The 20,334-nt window shown below is 38.9% G+C and overlaps 1 protein-coding gene across 1 annotated transcript in view; it reads right to left on the reverse strand.

The window, feature by feature from the left end:
- Positions 1–2,012: 2,012 nt before the first annotated feature.
- ASIC5 (acid sensing ion channel subunit family member 5) overlaps positions 2,013–20,334 on the reverse strand; it is a 38,832-nt gene continuing 20,510 nt past the window's right edge. Inside the window, exons 6-10 of the mRNA XM_061140875.1 lie at positions 19,430–19,577; positions 16,827–16,883; positions 14,631–14,799; positions 5,006–5,097; positions 2,013–2,203 (exon numbers count right to left, since the gene is read on the reverse strand). Coding sequence (XP_060996858.1) covers positions 2,013–2,203; positions 5,006–5,097; positions 14,631–14,799; positions 16,827–16,883; positions 19,430–19,577 — 657 coding nt within the window. The remainder of the gene's footprint in view (positions 2,204–5,005; positions 5,098–14,630; positions 14,800–16,826; positions 16,884–19,429; positions 19,578–20,334) is intronic.

Raw genomic sequence — 20,334 nt, forward strand, 5'->3', positions numbered from 1 at the left:
GATATTAGATTTCTACCAAAGACTCTAATCTGCATATATGCATTTTCTGATACTTCCAAAAAGATTCTTGCTTTAATTAAAGTTACAGTAGTCACTGTGGATGGAAATTGGGCAACTCTAGAGGTTCTCAAATTAAAATGGAGCAAAAGGTGAAACTGACTTATTTAAGTGATAAGCCACTAGTGGCAAAGCCCTCTATCTTATGTGATAAATACATCATTAGATGGCTTTTCTTTCTTGCTCCCCAACCCAGAGTTTCTTGTTCACCCTAATGCCTTCCACTGCAGCAGCGCTGCATCTTCCAAGCTGTCCTTTCAGCTTCAGGATGTTGCCTTCCACAGCTTCAGCTTCCTTTATGGCTTCATCCCTTCTCAAGACGAGGTTTGTATTAGGGACTCAAACCTTTATCTGCATCCACCATCACTCTCTTCAGTGTTGTATCACTTGAGGGTGACCCATTACTGGCTGTCATGTCACAAACATGGATTTGCTTGTTTCTACAATATTTAAAATGCTTCAGAAGGACTAGTCTTTTATTTATTTTTTTTTTTGGCAAGGGGTAGAGTTACAATTTTGACTTTCAAAGCAAAAAATCTCTGTGTGGCTGCCTTCATCAATCCCCAAAGAAGTAACACTCATAAATTAATATTCATCTCAAGGACTCTTCTCCATTTCATTCTCTTCTCCATTCCATTGCATTTACTCTCTGACTATTTGCCCTTCATCATTTAAGCAAAGAAATGAAGAAAACAGCTTCCCAGATGGGTGATGGTACCTTTCAGACACATGGTCCAACTCTTACCTGGCCTATTATCATGTGCTGTTTATTTATTTATTTTTGAAAATTTTAATTTAGTTAGTTAGTTACTTTTGGCTGTGCTGGATCTTCGTGGCTGCTCGGGCTTTTCTCTAGTTGTGGTGAATGGGGGTTACTCTCTAGTTGCAGTGGGCAGGCTTCTCATCGCGCTAGCGTCTTTTGCTGCAGAGTACCGGCTCTAGGATGTGCGGGCTTTAGTAGTTGTGATTCTGGGACTCAGTAGTTGCCACTCCTGGGCTCTGGAGCACAGGCTCAATGGCTGTGGTGCACTGGCTTAGTTGCTACACAGTATGTGGGAATTTCTCAGACCAGGGATCAAATGCATGTCTCCTGCCTTGGCAGGTAGATTCTTTACCACTGGGCCTCCAGGGGTGCCCCCTCCACTCCCCCCCGCCACATGCTGTTTAGATGGTGCATTTAGTAACAGACTCACAAAGAGAAGAGTAGAATAACTGCCTGAGGGGTGATGACAGCACAGCAAATCTTGAATTATACACAGATATTAGGGATTAAAGAAGTATACACAAATATTAGGGATTAAAGAAGTATACACAAATATTAGGGATAAAGAAGTATACACAAATATTAGGGATAAACACTGTGTTCTCCCAATATACTACAAATTTACTTTCAAATAGATTTATTCTAAGTATCCACCTGTACAAGACATAGACACTGTCCCTCCAAAAGTCAGTTATATAATAGGACTTTGCAGACAAAAGAAAAGAAATCATGTTGAACTTTCCCCAAAATAAAATCTCTCAGCAATTTTGTAAAGCACAAATTACATATGCTGTTTTCTGAATAAAGAAGTATCTTGTCTCCTCAAATATAGTTTATCTATCATGTCTAACTTATGTAGTTAATCATAAAGAGTGTGTTTTTCTATTGCACAAGCTTTCAATCATTAAGAAGTATTTCTGAAATGCCTACTGTGTAATCTCTACTGTTCTGGGTGCTGGGAATTAATTGATTAATTCCATGGTGGAAAAAAACCCAAGACAGTGCCTGTTTCTTTTTTTAATATAGAAATCAATATGTATGTGTAATTAAAGACACAGACAGAGATGAAATATGTATAAAAAGATAGCTATCCCCAGGACTATAACATAAAGTTACAAAGCAGTGAATAAGCCGTGAGTAAATCTGAAGGTATCATGAAGAGAAGAACAAGTGCTTTTGTCCTAAGTGGACATCAGCATACCTCGATGCTGTCCTTATTCACCAGGTGATTCTGAGGTGCAGGAGTGCCCTGGGCCATTTCAGGGATCTTCAGCAAGAACAAGATGCATATCCAGTAGAAATTGGTGAATATATACTCAATAATTTCTATAATTGTAATCACACTGGCCCCACAAAATAGGCCCAGCTGACCACCAAGATCTGCTGTAATAAAGCCAATAAAGAAAGTGAATAAATCATGCATATTCCATAAAAAACAAATTAAACATTACTAGATTTTAAATTATTTGAAGCTAAAAAGTTAATAATAGCTGATATATGAATATGAGCTAATGGTATTAAGTTTAGCATAAATAATGTGGTAGCAATAAATAATATCTTAAAGTAACATTTACATAATTATCTCAAAAAAGAGAGTGAAAGAAAACATAAATTCTATTTCCAAAAATATAACTCAAGGACTTTGGAGGGTATTAAATCTCAGCAAATTCATAAAACATTCTAGACAATCACAAATTCACTTCTAAGTGGAAAACAGAATGGAGAACAGAAATTGGACACTAGGACAGCCTTACTGGTTAATGATATTTTCCAGAAACAAATTTCCAAGCAGTTTATGACCTCAAGTGTCCAAACAATTTCTTTGTAAGCATTTGCAGTATTTCATTGAACTAAGATGTATGAACACAGTACTGCCTTCTTTTTAACAAGTTTTTAAGCATCTGTAAATCTTTATTGCTTGTTTTTTTTTTTTTTGTATGTGTGTGGTAAAATGTATATAGAATAAAATTAGCCAAGTTAGTCAGTTTTAGGTGTACAATTCTGTGGCATTAAGTATATTCCCATTGTCATAAAATCATCACCAGCATCTGTCTCCAGAGCTTTCTCATCTTCCCCAGCAGAAACTCTGTCCTCGTTAAATACTGACTCATCACTGCCCCCTTCCCCAGTCCCTTGCACCCACCACCCTATTTTTTGTCTCTGTGAATCTAACTCCTCAAGCACTGGCTTTGTAAATAGATTACATTACTAATGTTTTCCTCCTTGCCCTGAACCATTCTTAGGACAATGTTATTTTTGTAAGGCCTGGAGATGGATTGAGTATGAAAGGGAAAGTGAAAGTTGCTTAGTCAAGTCCAACTCTATGTGACTCCATGGATAGTCCAGGGAATTCTCCAGGCCGGAATACTCGAGTGGGTAGCCCTTCCCTTCTCCAGGGGATCTTCCCATCCCAGGGATCGAACCCAGGTCTCCCACATTGTAGGCGGATTCTTTACCAGCTGAGCTACCAGAGTGGCCCATACAAGAGCGTTGAGGATTCTGCATTGTGTTGAGGAGATTGGCTCAGCCACTAGGGCTTGACCGAGGTTGCTTAACCTGATTCTGATTCCTCTTCTGTCTGTTCCACAACCTCCTCTGAGAGACAGTGAGATCTGGAATTCAGCAGTTAAGTTTGCCAAGGACTGAATGATGGAGGAGCATGAGCAGGTGGTGGTTGTAACTTAAATGCAGATTTTACTTGTTCAAATTCTTTGCAGACCAGTCTGGGTGGAATTTGGTGCAGAGATCAGTGACACTGATGTTCAACCCAAACATCAGGTTAGATACATCTGAGTGAAGGAAGATGCTGAGTGACCATGAGCCCATGTCTGACTCTCTGCAACCCCATGGACTGTAGCCCATCAGGTTCCTCTGTTGTCCACAGAGTTTTCCAGGCAAGAATACTGGAATGGGTTGCCATTTCCTTCTCCAGGGGATTTTTTGGACCCAGGGATGGAACTCATGTCTCTTGAGTCTCCTACATTGGCAGGCGATTCTTTATCACTACGCCTCCTGGGAAGCCAGTGAACCCTGCCTCATTTGTGAGTACCCTGGTGCATTTGCTGGAGACATGTCCAGGAACTGGAAAAGTGTCAAATTTACATGACAAGTGAGTGACAAGCACCATGGATTATTTTTCTCTGTTGATAAGCTAAACCTTAAATATGAAAGGAAAATAAACTGATAGAAATTTTTTAAAAGTTGAGGAACAGACATTTCTCCAAAGAAGACATATAGATGGTTAACAAACACATGAAAAGATACTCAACATCACTCATTTTCAGAGAAATGAAAATTAAAACCACAATGAGATACCATCTCACGCTGGTCAGAATGGCTGCCATCAAAAAGTCTACAAACGATAAGTGCTGGGGACGGTGTGGAGAAAAGGGAACCCTCTTACACTGTTGGTGGGAATGCAAACTTGTACAGCCACTATGGAGAACAGAGTGTAGATTCCTTAAAAAACTGGAAACAGAACTGCCATATGACCCAGCAATCCCACTGCTGGGCATACACACCAAGGAAACCAGAATTGATAGAGACACGTGTACCCCCATGTTCATTGTAGCACTGTTTACAATAGCTTGGACATGGAAGCAATCTAGATGTCCATCGGCAGACAGATGGATAAGAAAGCTGTGGTACATATACACAATGGGATATTACTCAGTTATTAAAAAGAATGCATTTGAGTCAGTTCTAATGAGGTGGATGAAACTGGAGCCTACTATACAGTGAAGTCAGTCAGAAAGAAAAACACTGATACAGTATATTAATGCATATATATGGAATTTAGAAAGATGGTAACGAAGACCCTATATGCAAGACAACAAAAGAGACACAGATATAAAGAACAGACTGTTGCACTCCGTGAGAGAAGGGGAGGGTGGGATGATTTAACAGAACAGCATTGAAACATGTATATTACCATATGTGAAATAAATCACCAGTCTGACTTTGATGCATGAAACAGGGCACTCAAAGATGGTCCGCCATGACAACCCAGAGGGATGGGATGGGGAGGGAGGTGGGTAGGGGGTTCGGGATGGGGGACAGATGTACTCCCATGGCTGATTCATGTCAGTGTATGTCAAAAACCACCACAATACTGTAAAGTAATTAGCCTCCAATTAAAACAGAGAAATTAAAAAAAAAATTGAGGAACAGCTAGATAAAACTTACCAAGTAACTCAGAGACACTCACTGCTTTTTGCTGCTGGGTTATCTTATAGTTTAAGTCACTATAGTTTATTTCAATGTTCACAAGATTCTCCCTGGGGATAAAGCAGAGTTAATTGAGCTCAAGATTGTCAGCCCAATTTTTTTTTTTTTTCAGTTTTTTAATTACTTCCTCTTTTTTGGTTACTCATATAAACATTGTCCACACTCAAACATGTGCAATATAATTAAATTTATCTATCTTTGGTATGTGCCAACTTTCAATCATATGAAAAGAAATCTGTGTTTTCCACTGATATTTTTGACTTTGTCATTTTGACTGTGTACTTAAGGTAGGTGGGCAACCATATTTTACCAAACAGTTTGGTATCTTATTTTGTACCTTTAAAATATTTAGACCTAAAGTATGTTGCCCTCTTTACAACATCGGACCTTGCTTCTATCACCAGTCACATCCACAATTGGGTGTTGTTTTTGCTTTGCCTCTGTCTCTTCATTCTTTCTGGAGTTATTCCTCCACTGATCTCTAGTAGCATATTGGGCATCTACTGACCTGGGGAGTTCATCTTTCAGTATCCTATCATTTTGCCTTTTCATACTGTTCATGGGGTTCTCAAGGCAAGAATACTGAAGTGGTTTGCCATTCCCTTCTCCAGTGGACCACATTCGAAATCAGATTGATTATATTCTTTGCACCCAAAGATGGAAAAGCTCTATACAGTCAGCAGAAACAAGACCAGGAGCTGACTGTGGTTCAGATCATGAACCTCTTATTGCCAAATTCAGACTTAAATTGAAGAAAGTAGTCAAAACCACTAGACCATTCAGGTATGACCTAAATCATATCTCTTACGATTATACAGTGGAAGTGAGAAATGGATTTAAGGGTCTAGATCTGATAGACAGAGTGCCTTATGAACTATGGACGGAGGTTCATGACATTGTACAGGAGACAGGGATCAAGACCATCCCTAAGAAAAAGAAATGCAAAAAAGCAAAATGGCTGTCTGAGGAGGCCTTACAAATAGCTGAGAAAATAAGAGAAGAGAAAAGCAAAGGAGAAAAGGAAAGATTTCCATTTGAATGCAGAGCTCCAAAGAATAGCAAGGAAGGATAAGAAAGCCTTCCTCACTGATCAGTGCAAAGAAATAGAGGAAAACAATAGAATGGGAAAGACTAGAGAGCTCCTCAAGAAAACTAGAGATACCAAGGGAACATTTCATGAAAAGATGGGCTCAATAAGGGACAGAAATGGTATGGACCTAACAGAAGCAGACAAAATTAAGAAGAAGTGGCAAGAATACACAGAAGAACTGCACAAAAAAGATCTTCACGACCCAGTTAATCTCGATGGTGTGATCACTCACCTAGAGCCAGACATCCTGAAATTTGAAGTCAGGTGGGCCTTAGGAAGTATCACTATGAACAAAGCTAGTGGAGGTGATGGAATTCCAGTTGAGCTGTTTCAAATCCTGAAAGATGATGCTGTGAAAGTGCTGCACTCAATATGCCAGCAAATTTGGAAAACTCAGCAGTGGCCACAGGACTGGAAAGGGTCAGTTTTAATTCCAATCCCGGAGAAAGGCAATGCCAAAGAATGCTCAAACTACTGCACAGTTATACTCATTTCACACGCTAGTAAAGTAATGCTCAAAATTCTCTAAGCCAGGGTTCAGCAATACATGAACTGTGAACTTCCCAGATGTTCAAGCTGGTTTTAGCAAAGGCAGAAAAACTAGAGACGAAATTGCCAAAATCCACTGGATCATTGAAAAAGCAAGAGAGTTCCAGAAAAACATCTATTTCTGCTTTATTGACTATGCCAAAGTCTTTGACTGTGTGGATCATAATGAACTGTGGAAAATTCTGAAAGAGATGGGAATACCAGATCACCTGACCTGCTTCTTGAGAAATCTGTATACAGGCCAGGAAGCAACAGTTAGAGCTGAACATGGAACAACAGACTGGCTCCAAATAGGGAAAGGAGTACATCAAGGCTGTATATTGTCACCCTGCTTATTTAACTGATATGCAGAGTACATCATGAGAAATGCTGGGCTGGAAGAAGCACAAGCTGAAATCAAGATTGCTGGGAGAAATATCAATAACCTCAGATATGCAGATGACACCATCCTTAAGACAGAAAGTGAGGAAGAAATAAAGAGCCTCTTGATGAAAGTGAAAGAGAAGAGTGAAAAAGTTGGCTTAAAGCTCAACATTTAGAAAACAAAGATCATGGCATCTGGTCCCATCACTTCATGGCATATAGATGGGGAAACAGTGGAAACGGTGGCTGACTTTATTTTTCTGGGCTCCAAAATCCCTGCAGCTGGTGACTGCAGCCATGAAATTAAAAGACACTTACTCCTTGGAAGGAAAGTTATGACCAACCTAGACAGCATATTAAAAAGTAGAGACATTACTTTGCCAACAAAGGTCCATCTCATCAAGGCTATGGTTTTTCCAGTAGTCATATATGGATGGATGTGAGAGTTGGACTATAAAGACAGCTGAGCACTGAAGAATTGATGCTTTTGAACTGCAGTGTCGGAGAAGACTCTTGAGAGTCTTGGACTGCAAGGAGATCCAACCAGTCCTTCCTAGAGGAGATCAGTCCTGAGTGTTCATTAGGACTGATGCTGAAGCTGAAACTCCAATACTTTGGCCACCTGATGCGAAGAGCTGACTCATTTGAAAAGACCCTGATGCTGAGAAAGATTGAAGGCAGGAGGAGAAGGGGACAACAGAGGATGAGATGGTTGGATGGCATCACCGACTCAATGGACATAAGTTTGGGTAAACTCCAGGAATTGGTGATGGACAGGGAGGCCTGGCATGCTGCGGGGTCACAAAGAGTTGGACACGACTGAGTGACTGCACTGAACTGAACTGATGTTGCCCTCTGTTGCCCTGGGCTCCCCCCGTGTTAGGAGAGGTTCTGAGCACCTTTTTTGACAGTCTTAGCTGACTTTTTCTATTCCCAGCCTTTATTCTGACATGGTAGCCCTCACAGGCACAGACAGAGGTTTGGCAAATGGTCTTTTAATTCCCATTTGATAAAGGTAGTATTTATTTTTGTCTCAGAGGTTGTTTAGTATTGAATTAGACATGACATTGTGTGCAGTACTAATCACAATAGCTTCAGTTTGAACTCATTCATGTCATGTTGGTATTTAGGGAAAATAATTTTTCTCCTGACCTAAGAACTTTTCTGTGCTTCATTCCTGAGAAACTGAAAAAAACACATTAAATGTAAATATCTAGTGAGTATATGATTTACAAATGTTTGAGTGTGTGCCTAACTTTAATTCAAATCTGGGTCCTGTTCTTTGTGACTTATGTGGTCCTGGAGAAACCACCTGCTTTTCCTGAGTCTTGGTTGCTTCATCTGTAATCAGGATTTCAGTGCTGTGGCAAGAAGCAATTAAATAATACATGCAAAGAACTGGCACAGAACCTACATATGTTGTGCTTTTAATAAATGGTAGTCATTTACCCTACATCATTAGTATTTTGAGCAGAGGCTGTTTTCTCAGTGTTTTCTGGAAATGTTTATATGCTGCCAGAGTGGCTAAATAACTATTTTGAAATAACTCTTATGTACCTTCACCATCTTCAGCCCAGACACCACCTTGAACTCCATTAATACATCAAATTGCCTCTTGGTATTCTATGTGATGTTCAACAGATATTTCAAATATTCCAAGTCAAACTTTAGATATTTCCTCATTTGTAATGCAATAACACTGCACATCAGTAAGTATTTGCTTTACTTTCAAATATACCCAGAATCCAACCTCTCACCCATCCACTGAGACCACCTTTGCCTAAACCTCCGTCATCCCTCACCTGGATTTTTCCAATCGCTTTCTGGTTTCTCCTTCTGCTTCTGACCTTAGTGTACTCCATCTCAACAGATACTCACCCTCTGCTCTTCACACAAGAACCAAGGGCAATATTTCCGCAACTTGTAAATCATATCACTTTCCTGCTGAGAGCTCCCCAGAGACTAGCCTTCGGTGGTGTTATGAGATTTCTGTCTACCACTGACCTGTTCATGGTGACTGAATCTTGGCTATCTTTGGCTATCATCTACTCTGCCTCCTGCCACACCAATTTCCAGGCTATTCTACCCATGTACAAGGTGTGCTGTCCGTCTAGGACTTTTCTTGACATGCGATTTTCCTTCCTGAAATGGCTTTTCCCCATAAATATTGAGACCAGCTCTTATATCACCTTAAAGCCTAGCAATTTTCAAAGTGTGGTCATAGATCCCTAGTGTGCGTGCCTGCTTAGTCGTATTAGACTCTTTGCAACCTCATAAACTGTAGCCTGCCAGGCTCCTCTGTCCATGGGAATCTCCAGGCCAGAATACTGGAATAGGTTGCCAAGCCATCCTCCAGGGGATCTTCCTGACCCAGGGATGGAACCCTCACCTCATGGATTGCAGGTGGATTCTTTACCACTTGAGCAATCAGGGAAGTCCACACAGATTCCTAGGGGTCCCTGTTATCTTTTTTGGAAGTTCACAAAGTCAAAATTATTTTCATAAAATACTGACATGTTATTTAACATTTCCACTATGATGATTATTTCAAGAAAGCTGCAGTAGCCACTTTTGATATAGAACACCATTTTAACTTGAAAGAATGGCTGACAAACTATGGTTCTTAAAAATGTGAAATTTTGCAGAGATTTTCACAATAATAAACAAAATGAGCCTGTTGCATCAAGGAGAACAACTGATAAGACTTGAGGTCAATAATAAATTTTAAGCTTTTAACTTTTATGCTAATGTTAAAATTTTGGAAAATTTATGTCTGCTATGATGAGCTTGATAACTCAATTTTAAAAGGCTTTTATGGTAGGAAAAGTAATGGTATTACATTGCAATGTGTATTATATAATAAAGTGTATCGATATTCGGAAAATGTGCATAGCTAAAAGAATTTTTCTAACATTCAATAAATGATGTTCCAAACCATGCACAAATAAAAGACCCATTCAAAGTGCAAGTTCAGTGAATATAAATAGAATTGAATATGAAAAATTCACTGATATGTTTTGACATTTCGGAGCTGACAGCTTTCAAATGCCACCCCGCCCCTTTCTTGTCCTCAAAGAGTTAAACTGATGAGAAAGCCATGCTCTTCCCCCTTTGGCACCTGGGAAAGTTCAATTACACAGACCTTGTCCCTCATCTTAGATCATTTGTCCAAGTCCTACCCCAAAACTATAAGGTCAGGCAGAGCCAGATGCCTTTCCTTGTTCTCTCACAAACCAGGAAAAGTTGTGCTTGGGAGACTGCCCTTCTGTTCACAGAAAGTGTCATTGTGTGAACAATAAGTACGTTTGTCATTCCCTCTTGATGCATGTATGGCAGCATGGATCTCAACAGTGCCAACAAATGTTGAGTCAAGAGTTGACCTCAGTTCCTCTGAACAAATCACAAGACAAATACTGCAGTTAAAATGAAAGAAGCTAGTCTTGTTGATTTTTGATGTATCATCAAAGAAAAATATCACAATTATCTATAAAGGCTATTAAAACAGGCCTCCCTTTTTGAACTATACATCTGTTTCATGTGAGGTTTCCTTCATGTTCTCCAACCAAACAACATAACCCAGCAGAGTAAATGCAAAAACGAGAAGAAACCTACCACATCCTAAAACAGTACCACTCCTCTTCCTAAACTTTTTTGAAAACAGTTAATCTTTATAAAAAGTTTTACTTATGTTACTGTATAGCACATTCATTATTGTTGCTTTAAGTGAATCATTAAATTTAAGAAGTCACACCTTACTTTCCTAATATGGCAGATGTTGATACTTAAAACTCACGTGAAGGAGAACTCATTGGGCTCCTCAGTGATTCTGAAGACTGTAAAGGGACCTTGACACTGATAAGTTTGAGAAGCACTGGGTCTGCCCAGCTGTCACCCTGCCAGGACAATCTTACTTGATCTCAGGCCTTCATGCTGAGACCAGCCCTCCCCAACTCTGACTCCTGTTCTGTCCCTTCCCCTCCCAGGCACTCAGCACTGTGGCTGGTTGCCCCATATATTTATTGACCATCTTCACTCCACAGGGCATGCGTGCAGCAAGGCAGGGGTTTGTCTTTTATGCACAGAAGTATCTCTAGTTTTTAGAAGACTCTGGAATACTGACACACAAAAGGCACTCATTTCCAATTTGTGAAATGGACAAATAAGGGAACAAATCAAAGAAGAAAACAATGAATTAATAGATATATAAATAGTTAACCTCTCTGTCTTTTAAACTGAGGTAAAAATCAACTACCTGTTGGTTTTCATATGCAACAATAGTTTCATTAAGAAAGATCTATGGCTGATTCATATCAATGTATGACAAAACCCACTGAAATGTCGTGAAGTAATTAGCCTCCAACTAATAAAAAAAAAAAAAAAAGAAAGATCCTATTATGTAATATAATATGTAAATGGGAAAAGATTTTGGAAAAGAATAGATACGTGTGTATGTGTAACTGGAACAGTTGTACGTCTGACACTAACACAACATTATAAATCAGCTATAGTCCAATATAAAATAAAAAGTTAAAAAAAAAAGAAAAAAGTATAGGTTCTATTTGCAGCGATTCCTTGAATTATGTGGTATTTTTAATATCTGAGAGGCATGGTTGTAAATCACTCTCCTTATTGTTTACCATTTAGAAATCAATATTCCCAAATAGAATTAATTCAAAATGTATCATTAATATGTTTACTGAACTTCCATTGGCTTAACGCTGGGTAACAGGGGAATGCACTGTGTTTAAGTAGCTAAGCAAGGGGTATCATGATATTTGCCAATAATAAAACAACAGCCAAAGTGAAGGAAATAATAAAGTTGTTTTGGAAGGTGAGAAATTTTAGCAATATTGCAATCTTTTTGTGATCCAAATTTGCATGTAAACTGATAATACTGTTTAATTTCCCAAGCACAAAACTTAGAGCCATTTCCCAGAATTATCCATTTGTGTTTTTGAGAGAAGATAAATTAAACCCCTATAAAAATATCACAAGGTTTACTCAGCTCCTCCAAAGTGAGTAACTTGCTGGTGATTTGGGTCTCGTTGAATCTACATTTCATGGTGATAGGAAAAATTTTCAGAATCTAGATCCAAGAATATTTGTTTATGTCAAGAAGCACAATTATAAAATAAAATCTGGATTTTAATGAGGGTAAGAAGTTCAAAGAAAAAATAGTGGTTATTGCATTTATAAAACACTAAAAAATGCTTCCACATGCTTAAGTTTTAGTGCTGGATTAATTAAGATGAATAATTTTTTCTATAAACCAAATCATTTTATACAAATTTTACTTGAAAATTCATTCAATTAAACACACAAAAAAAATTATTTTGCTAATGAAATTGGCCTAAATTCAGCCACAATTCACTTCCATAGTGCCTGCTTCAATCAGGCTAATCTTTTCACCTCCTTCTTGATGGAATCCGGCAACTGCCACTTGGGGCTCCAGGCTGGTCGTAGTCTGGGGCTGGTTTGTGCCACCTCCATCACACTTCATGATTAAATTAAGAGTGCTTTAAGTTCTACTGATGCTAAGCTTTTATATCTGCCTTCCTAATGAACTGTATGGTCTTTCCTGGTGGCTCAGTGGTGAAGAATCCACCTGCCAATGCAGGAGATGCAGGCTCGATCCCTGGGTCAGGAAGATCCCCTGGAGAAGGAAATGGCAACCCACTCCAGTATTCTTGTCTGGGAAGTCCCATAAACAAAGGAGCCTGGTGGGCTACAGTTCATGGGGTGGTGAAAGAATCGGACACAACTTAGCAACTAAACAACAAACTCTTCATGTTTTCTGATTAACCACTCTTCGATTTTTGATCTCTGTGCACAAGGCAAATTTTTAATTATATGTGTGATTTCTAACCCCTGGCTCTGTCTAGGATTTGGACAGCCCTGAGTCCAGCTGTATTCAGCCACTCGCCTTAGCCCTCCTGGCACTGGCCTCTGCTAGTCACAAGCCTGCAAGGTCCCCCTGTATCAGTTATAGGATGAGGTTAATGGGTAGCTACTTACAATAATATAAATTTTAGGAGAAAAAGCAACAATGTTCTCTAGAGTCATTTTGTATAACAATGAGTTTCTTTTCTGACTTCACCAATATGTCTCTAAAATAAAGTCTACATCCTCTGCATGATAAACAGGGAGCCCAGGGGATTTTTTCTAGCCAAAAAATCACATGAAGTGCTCTTCTTAGGCACAGCTAAGTATAATAGGAACAATATTACAAATACATCAGTTTTCCATATTAAAATGAAATAGAGGCATCTATTTTAGAGACAGGAGTGCTGACAAAGATATAGCTGCAAATTTTCTAGCTTTCTATCTTTTTATCCAAGTATTTAAAGTGATAATCTATCAACCCCACCTTAATGAAAAGACTTTTTCTTCCTGATTTGAAAGATCATTTTATTGTCTAGGAATTTATACTAGGAGAATGTTTTTTTTATTTGTTTCATTAAAACACATACCAGCTTAAAACCTGAAATATGCTTTCAAAGTCAGATACTTGGCTGTGCAAAAGTAAATCCGCTTTTAATTAGTTAATATATTTTATTATAATAGACTTAAATACAAACACCAAACATACTGTGTTGATATGTCAGGTCCTCAGCTTAAAAATATAAATAAAATACAAAGATAAATGTTATGATGTTGCCTGATTTTTAAAACATTTTTTATGAAGTTTGATTTGTTATTTCTGATAGGAGAGTGATATGGCAGAAGGAGACCTAATATAATCTTTAATTCATCAAAATTGTAGTGATGTGTCTCTGTGGAAAATATATAGAGACCAGAGTTATAGGTTTGGGGCATAAATTCTCTGCGTGCCACTAATGACCTTCACAGGACAGTTCACTTGAAATGCAGTAACTTCACTCCCCTCCTCTGTAAAATGAGGATAATTTGTATTCCCTTTAATTAATACAGTTGTTAGTAGACCCAAACTTTATAATATATGTGGTTGTGCTTAGTCGCTCGGCTCTTTATGACCCCATGGACTGTAACCTGCCAGGCTCCTCTGTCTATGGGGATTCTCCAAGCAAGAATACTGGAGTGTGTAGCCGTTCCCTTCTCCAGGGAATCTTCCCAGCCCAGGGATCAAACTCAGGTCTCCTGCATTGCAGGTGGATTCTTTACCATCTGAACTACCAGGGAAGCCCAAGAATACTGGAGTGGGTAGCCTATCCCTTCTCCAGGGGAACTTCCCGACCCAGGAATTGAACTGGGGTCTCCTGCATTGCAGGCGGATTCTTTACCAGTGAGTTGCCAGGGAAGCACTTATAATGTATAGGTAATGGATTTTCATGTTTTCAGTCATGTTAGCATTCTTCCCCAGTTGGGCCAAAAGTGTAAGATTATAAGCAAATTATTCAGTCCTCATTTCACTTTTCACTCAATTAAGTTAAGGGATTGAAAGACAAGCTCTTTTCTACCTTTAAAATTCTAGGCTTTCATTGATGATTCACTGCTGTCAGCCCTTGCTTCCTGTGACTGATCAGAATTTCATTCCTGGAGTCTTTGAAAGTAAAGAAAATATGTATGTTAATTAGAAATAATGTACAAGGCTGAAACAAATACCTGATATATTGCTGGCTTTGATTCAACTTCTTGGAAAGATATTTCAAAGCTTTTTGGCTCGGAAAAGTAGAATAAGAAATGGACGCAGGGTATTCTGTTTCTTCACAAGGTACAGGGCAGCTGGAATTGTGTGTTCCCACCGTACACAATCCCTTAACTTCAATGTGGTCTGAGGTGAAAATTAGGACAAGATATTTGGAGAAAAAGATTATTTCACAGTGGGGACGACAGAGCTTTTAAAAATTTTATCATTTCACTTTCAATGTGCAAGAATACTGGGGTGGGTTGCCATTTCCTTCTCAAGGGGATCTTTCTGACCCAGGGAATGAACCCACATCTCCTGCTTGAAGGTGGATTCTTTGCAGTAGAGCCTTTAGGGAAACCCCTATGTTTAAAACAGTGGTTAACAAGTTCAATCACTGCTTTCTTAACAAGTGGTATTTATATTCTGTTTACATTTTAGTACAAATACAGCAAAGAAGACTATAGAAATCTTAGGGGTTAACCTTGAATTCATGGTGTCACTGGATTCATATCTTTGTTAGAAGTAAGAATTTTTTACCAGAAAGTCTCTGGGCTTATTTTCATAAGATATTAGACATTTGGATAAAAGATGGAAAGTTTTTGTGACCTTACGTCACCTCAAGAGGAACTTAGAAACATCATCTTGAAAGTGAGTGACAGAGGTTTAAACCAAATGTATTCTCGGGCTTGTCTCAATAAAGATGGTGCGCAATGTGGCGTGGGGTGCTGAGGTCCTCGGGTCTGGGGATGCAGTGACTTTCAGTCTGTCCTCTGGCTTCTCAGCAATACACCACCCATGTGAGTGAGTCTTGGGAAGGGAGTGGTGTTTGCCCACAGGCATTTTTGGACCAGTCAGTGCCTGGGCACATCTCACTGCTCTTTGCTTTCAGCAAATGTTCCACTTCTTGTTTTCTTCGTGGTTTTGTTACTGAAACTCTTTCCTGTGAACCCTTTTTTCACCAAGACCTTGAATAAGGACCAAATTTGGGCCTGTTTTCTAGATTCTCCTGTTGATACTCCTCTGAGCATAACTTTTGTAGGCATTCCCTGGTTCTGAAAGATGACTGGCAATAACCTCCACGTTTTCCCTACACACACATGCACAGACACATACATGCATAGACACATACATGCACATACACACACCCATGCACTCTTCTGATCCCATTTTCCCATAAAACTCCCCCAAGAAGTAACTGCATGCATGATGTTTCCCCAAACTTCACATTCATCCTTTTTCAGGGATAGAAAATGACAAGAAATTTGACAATTTAACTTTAACTCCTCACTTAGTAATGTGACTTCTGCATATTCAGCTTGTAAATCTGTTTAAAAATATCAGATCTTTTCTACCCATGCCCAGTCCACGAAATATTTTACAGCCATTAAAAGGAGTCTCTGAAATCTAGTCCTGTTGTCCTAGAGATATTTCTGCAATGGGTTAGATAAGCAAGTTTCATAGAAGGGTATATAGTATGATTCCATTTTAATAAAATAACCAATGACTTAAAATCATAAATAGAAAACTATATTTGTGGAGAGAATTATTGTAGAACATACTGGAGTGTTAACACTGTTTGAGAGTTAAGGTAAGAGATAAATAAGTGAAAAACACTGTTTAAGAGGAAGTTGTCCCCAGTATATGTGTCATGTATGTTGTGATTTCACTTATGTAAAAACTATCCATACACATTTATATATAAGTTACATATAATGAAATGAATGAGGAAAAGAATGGTCAACTAAATTGTGACAGTAATTTTCAAAGTGATGCTATTTCTATTGATTTTCAAGTGATTCTTTCCTATTCTGTAATGTTTGAACTAATCACAACAAGTGTGTTTCATGTATGTAATAAGAAAACCCAACAAAGCTACTTTCATTATAAAAATGTTTACAGTTTAAAAAAATTAGAAGTAAAAACTACAACTCTCTTATTGTCACTTTGATAGTACATATCTTTGATTCAGATGTATTATGAAATAAGAAAGGCTTTTCGTTGTGTTTTACTGTGTAAGCTATCGTTATTAAATTTAAGAACATTGAATAACTACCTCTTATAGTCTCTCTTGTTTCATTTCTGAACTATCTATAGTATGATTTAAAGTCTTGTGTGATTCTGAGCAACTTTCATTAAGTCTTGAAAATAGAGAAAGAAATTAAGCCACTTACCGAGTATAGGAGACACACAGTTGTAAAACTTTTGTAGGTCACACTCTATCCCGTTTCCTTAAAAATAAAAACGGTAAATATAGAGACTTTCCATTTTATGAAATGAGTGAAATAATGACAAAAACACTCTCCATCTATCCTTTTGCAAAAACTAGTATGAAAACACAATACCCAGTGAAAATGCACACTGGGAGGAAGAAAATAATGTTTTTGTATCCTTCCATGTTTCGTTCCATTTGTCCACATCATTTAAAATTGTAAGACCCTGTTGCTGGAAAAGACTGAAGGCAGGAGGAAAAGGGGATGACAGAGGATGAGATGGTTGGATGGTATCACTGACTTGATGGACATGAGTTTGAGCAAGTTCCAGGAATTGGTGAAGGGCAGGGAAGGCTGATGTGCTGCAGTCCATGGGGTCACAAAGAGTTGGATGTGACTGAGCAACTGAACTGAACTGAAAATAAGAATAATCATTTTCAACTGTTCATATCTTTGGAATTTGAACTCACTTTTACATTTGTCATCTCATTGTTTTCTCTGGTAATTGTAAGATGAGCAAACCACCATTTTACAAATGAAGAAACCAAGTTTCAGAAAGTGGCTTGCCTAAGCAATTAGGGGGCTTAGACTTATCTCTTCATCTTCTATCCAGCTCCCTATATCCATTGATTTAAATATACATAAACCCATGAACCTGGTGGGGCTGCCTATCTGGCGGTAGGATGGGGCAGGGAAGTAGCACTCTCTGTGGAGCACCTGCTGTGAACCTTGGGACAAAGTCAATCTCGTTCAGAGCTGGGTTTCATCCCAGGCTGATTCTAAAACTTCAGTCTTTGCACCTTAATGCAGCACTTGTCTCTTGCTATAATCCATCTATCTCTGGGGTGAGCTCAATGTTTATTCAATGGTCCTGAAAACAAGAGAGAGTGTCACTTACAGTTTGTGGAGAAGTTCAGCTGACAAGGGGGAAGCGTGCTTTGTGAAGAAGTGAAAATGAAAAAGAAAACTCTACCTTGAACACTGAGTCTGCAAGAAGTGTCTTTTACCACACTGTGGCTTACTTCTTGAATGATATTTCTTAATCCCAAGAACAATGTGCTTCCTAGGTGGCTCAGTGGTAAAGAGTCTGCCTGCGATGCAGGAGACACGGGTTCAATCCCCAGATGGGGAAGATCCCCTGGAGGAAGGCACAGCAACCCATTCCAGTATTCTTGCCTGGAGAATCTCATGGACTGAGGAGCCTGGCAGGCTACAGTCCATAGGGTCGCAAAGAGTCAGACATGACTCAAGCGACTGAGCATACACACATCGAGAAGGATGAAATTTTGGAAATGACCCACTTCTGAAAGGCTGGTTTCTAGAACTGCCTCTACAATTTGCTAGAGGGAGTTCTTCAGCTAGTTCATTTAATGTGTGTAAATCTCAGTTTCCTCATCTGTAAGCAGACTTACAGGGATAACTAAGGATCAAATCAAATAAGATATATTTCTATAAGCACCCCAAAGTTTGTGCAAATGTCTTGCTTTGTGTTTTACATTTCATTTTGCCTAGTGTCTGGTTCTTATTAGTTATTTCATTTTTTTTTATTTTGTCACAAATGATACATTTTAAAACTGTAACATTATTTTTCATATATCAATTTAGACCCTTTCCTGTAACTTCGGAATTTTCTGTAATTAGGAATGAGAATCAGAGCCAGAGTTAGCAGCTTTATAGAATGCCAGTTTTGCAGGAGCCACAGACCAAAAATAAAAATTCTAGAAAGAAGGAAATGATGATGCTCAAAATTTCCGAGGAGCAGTTTGCCAAGTTGCAACCTTTGTTATAGGGGCAACATCAGCATATCCATGTGTGAGTGTATGTGTGGTGTGCGTGAGTGTCTGTGTGTGTGTGCGCATGTGATGTGTGATGGACCATCATGTGTGGAACTGGTAAACTTGTAGGATCAGACTGGTTTCATCCCTTAAATCACTCTACACTTCTTCATAAATACACTGGAGAATGGGGTGAAGGAAATCTGAATAGAAATATCCAGCTATTACATGGAGTGAGTTCTGCGTCAAGCAGTTTTGAGATCACCTGCATACTCACTCCATCCCTGTTATAACTTGTCAGGCCACGCGGGTTGGATACACGTGATGCTCCTTTCTTTCCAGGAGCTGCAGAAGTTAAGTGCAAGGCCAGCTCCATCCACCCTGCTCCAATGCCCTGTCCAGGGCTTGGCTCAGACATCTGTGGTTTTGAAAGCATTTCAGACTGGATGCAAAGGGAGACTACAGAGTCTTTCTAACAACAACAAAAAGGTCTCAATAAAGAAATATTAAGCATTGGTAAGAAGATCTACTGTTTCTTTCAAACTGAGAAAATCTTGATGAGCAGCTTAAGAGCACCCAGTTGAAAATGTTGAAATCAGATTTGGGGACCGGCTCACACAACACAAGGCTCTTTTCTTTTCCAGACATCTCTGCTAGGAGGTTTATTTGTCAGGTGGATGGCTTTCCAGCATAGAATTTCTTAAGAATGTGAAACAGCTTTCTGATACATTTATTTCCATGTTTCAGATTAAGTAAAGAGTTACAGAATGGGACACAGCCTCTATTTACCAGGAAGAAGGAAAGGCAGACATCCGCACTGCTTCTTGATGTGCCACGCTTTGCATTCCTGCAAGCAGCCGGAGGTGCTATAGGTCCTGAAGTTCTGCAGTTTCATGTGGGGATTACATTCTCCCCACGGGTATTCCTGATGGACTGTCTTAAGACAAAATAAACACCTGGGTCAGAAGATCTGTCTGACTCAATATATCCCTTTCCTTTTCTCTCAAGCCTTTGATATTCTTTAGCTGACTACATTTGTCTACTATGCCTACTCTATTAACCTGAAAACCCCCGAAGTTAAGTCTACTCTTTGGCCTTTAATATCCACCCCAAATGCTCTATGTTATTCAGTTTTTCGGTCGTGTCTGACTCTGCGACCCCATGGACTGCAGCATGACAAGCTTCCCTGTCCGTCACCATCTCCTGGAGTGTGCTCAAACTCATGTCAACTGAGTCAGTGATGCCTGTACCTGTAGTGAATCAATAAAATCAGACAAGGTGCTCTAAAACTGAACTCCTACAAGGAAAAAAATATCATTTATTGACATATTTTAGCATATTCATCAACCCAGTCACAAAACAGCAACCAAAATTACACACACAAAAAGATCCTTTAAATCAGAATCAAAACATGAGAACAGACTTGTGGTTACCAAGGCTGTGGGGAGAATGGGCTGAGAGCTTGGGATTAGCAGATGCAAACTAGTATATATAGGATGGATAAACAACAAGGTCCCACTGTGCAGCACAGAGAACTATATTCAACATCCCATGATATATCATAATGGAAAAGAATGCAAAAAATAATGTATATAGATATATATGTATAATTGAATCACTTTACAGCAGAAATTAACACAACATTGTAAATCAACTAAACCTCAATTAAGAAAAGATCCTTTACTGAGGACCTA

Source organism: Dama dama, chromosome 5 (assembly GCF_033118175.1).
Source record: "Dama dama isolate Ldn47 chromosome 5, ASM3311817v1, whole genome shotgun sequence".
Lineage (NCBI taxonomy): Eukaryota > Metazoa > Chordata > Mammalia > Artiodactyla > Cervidae > Dama > Dama dama.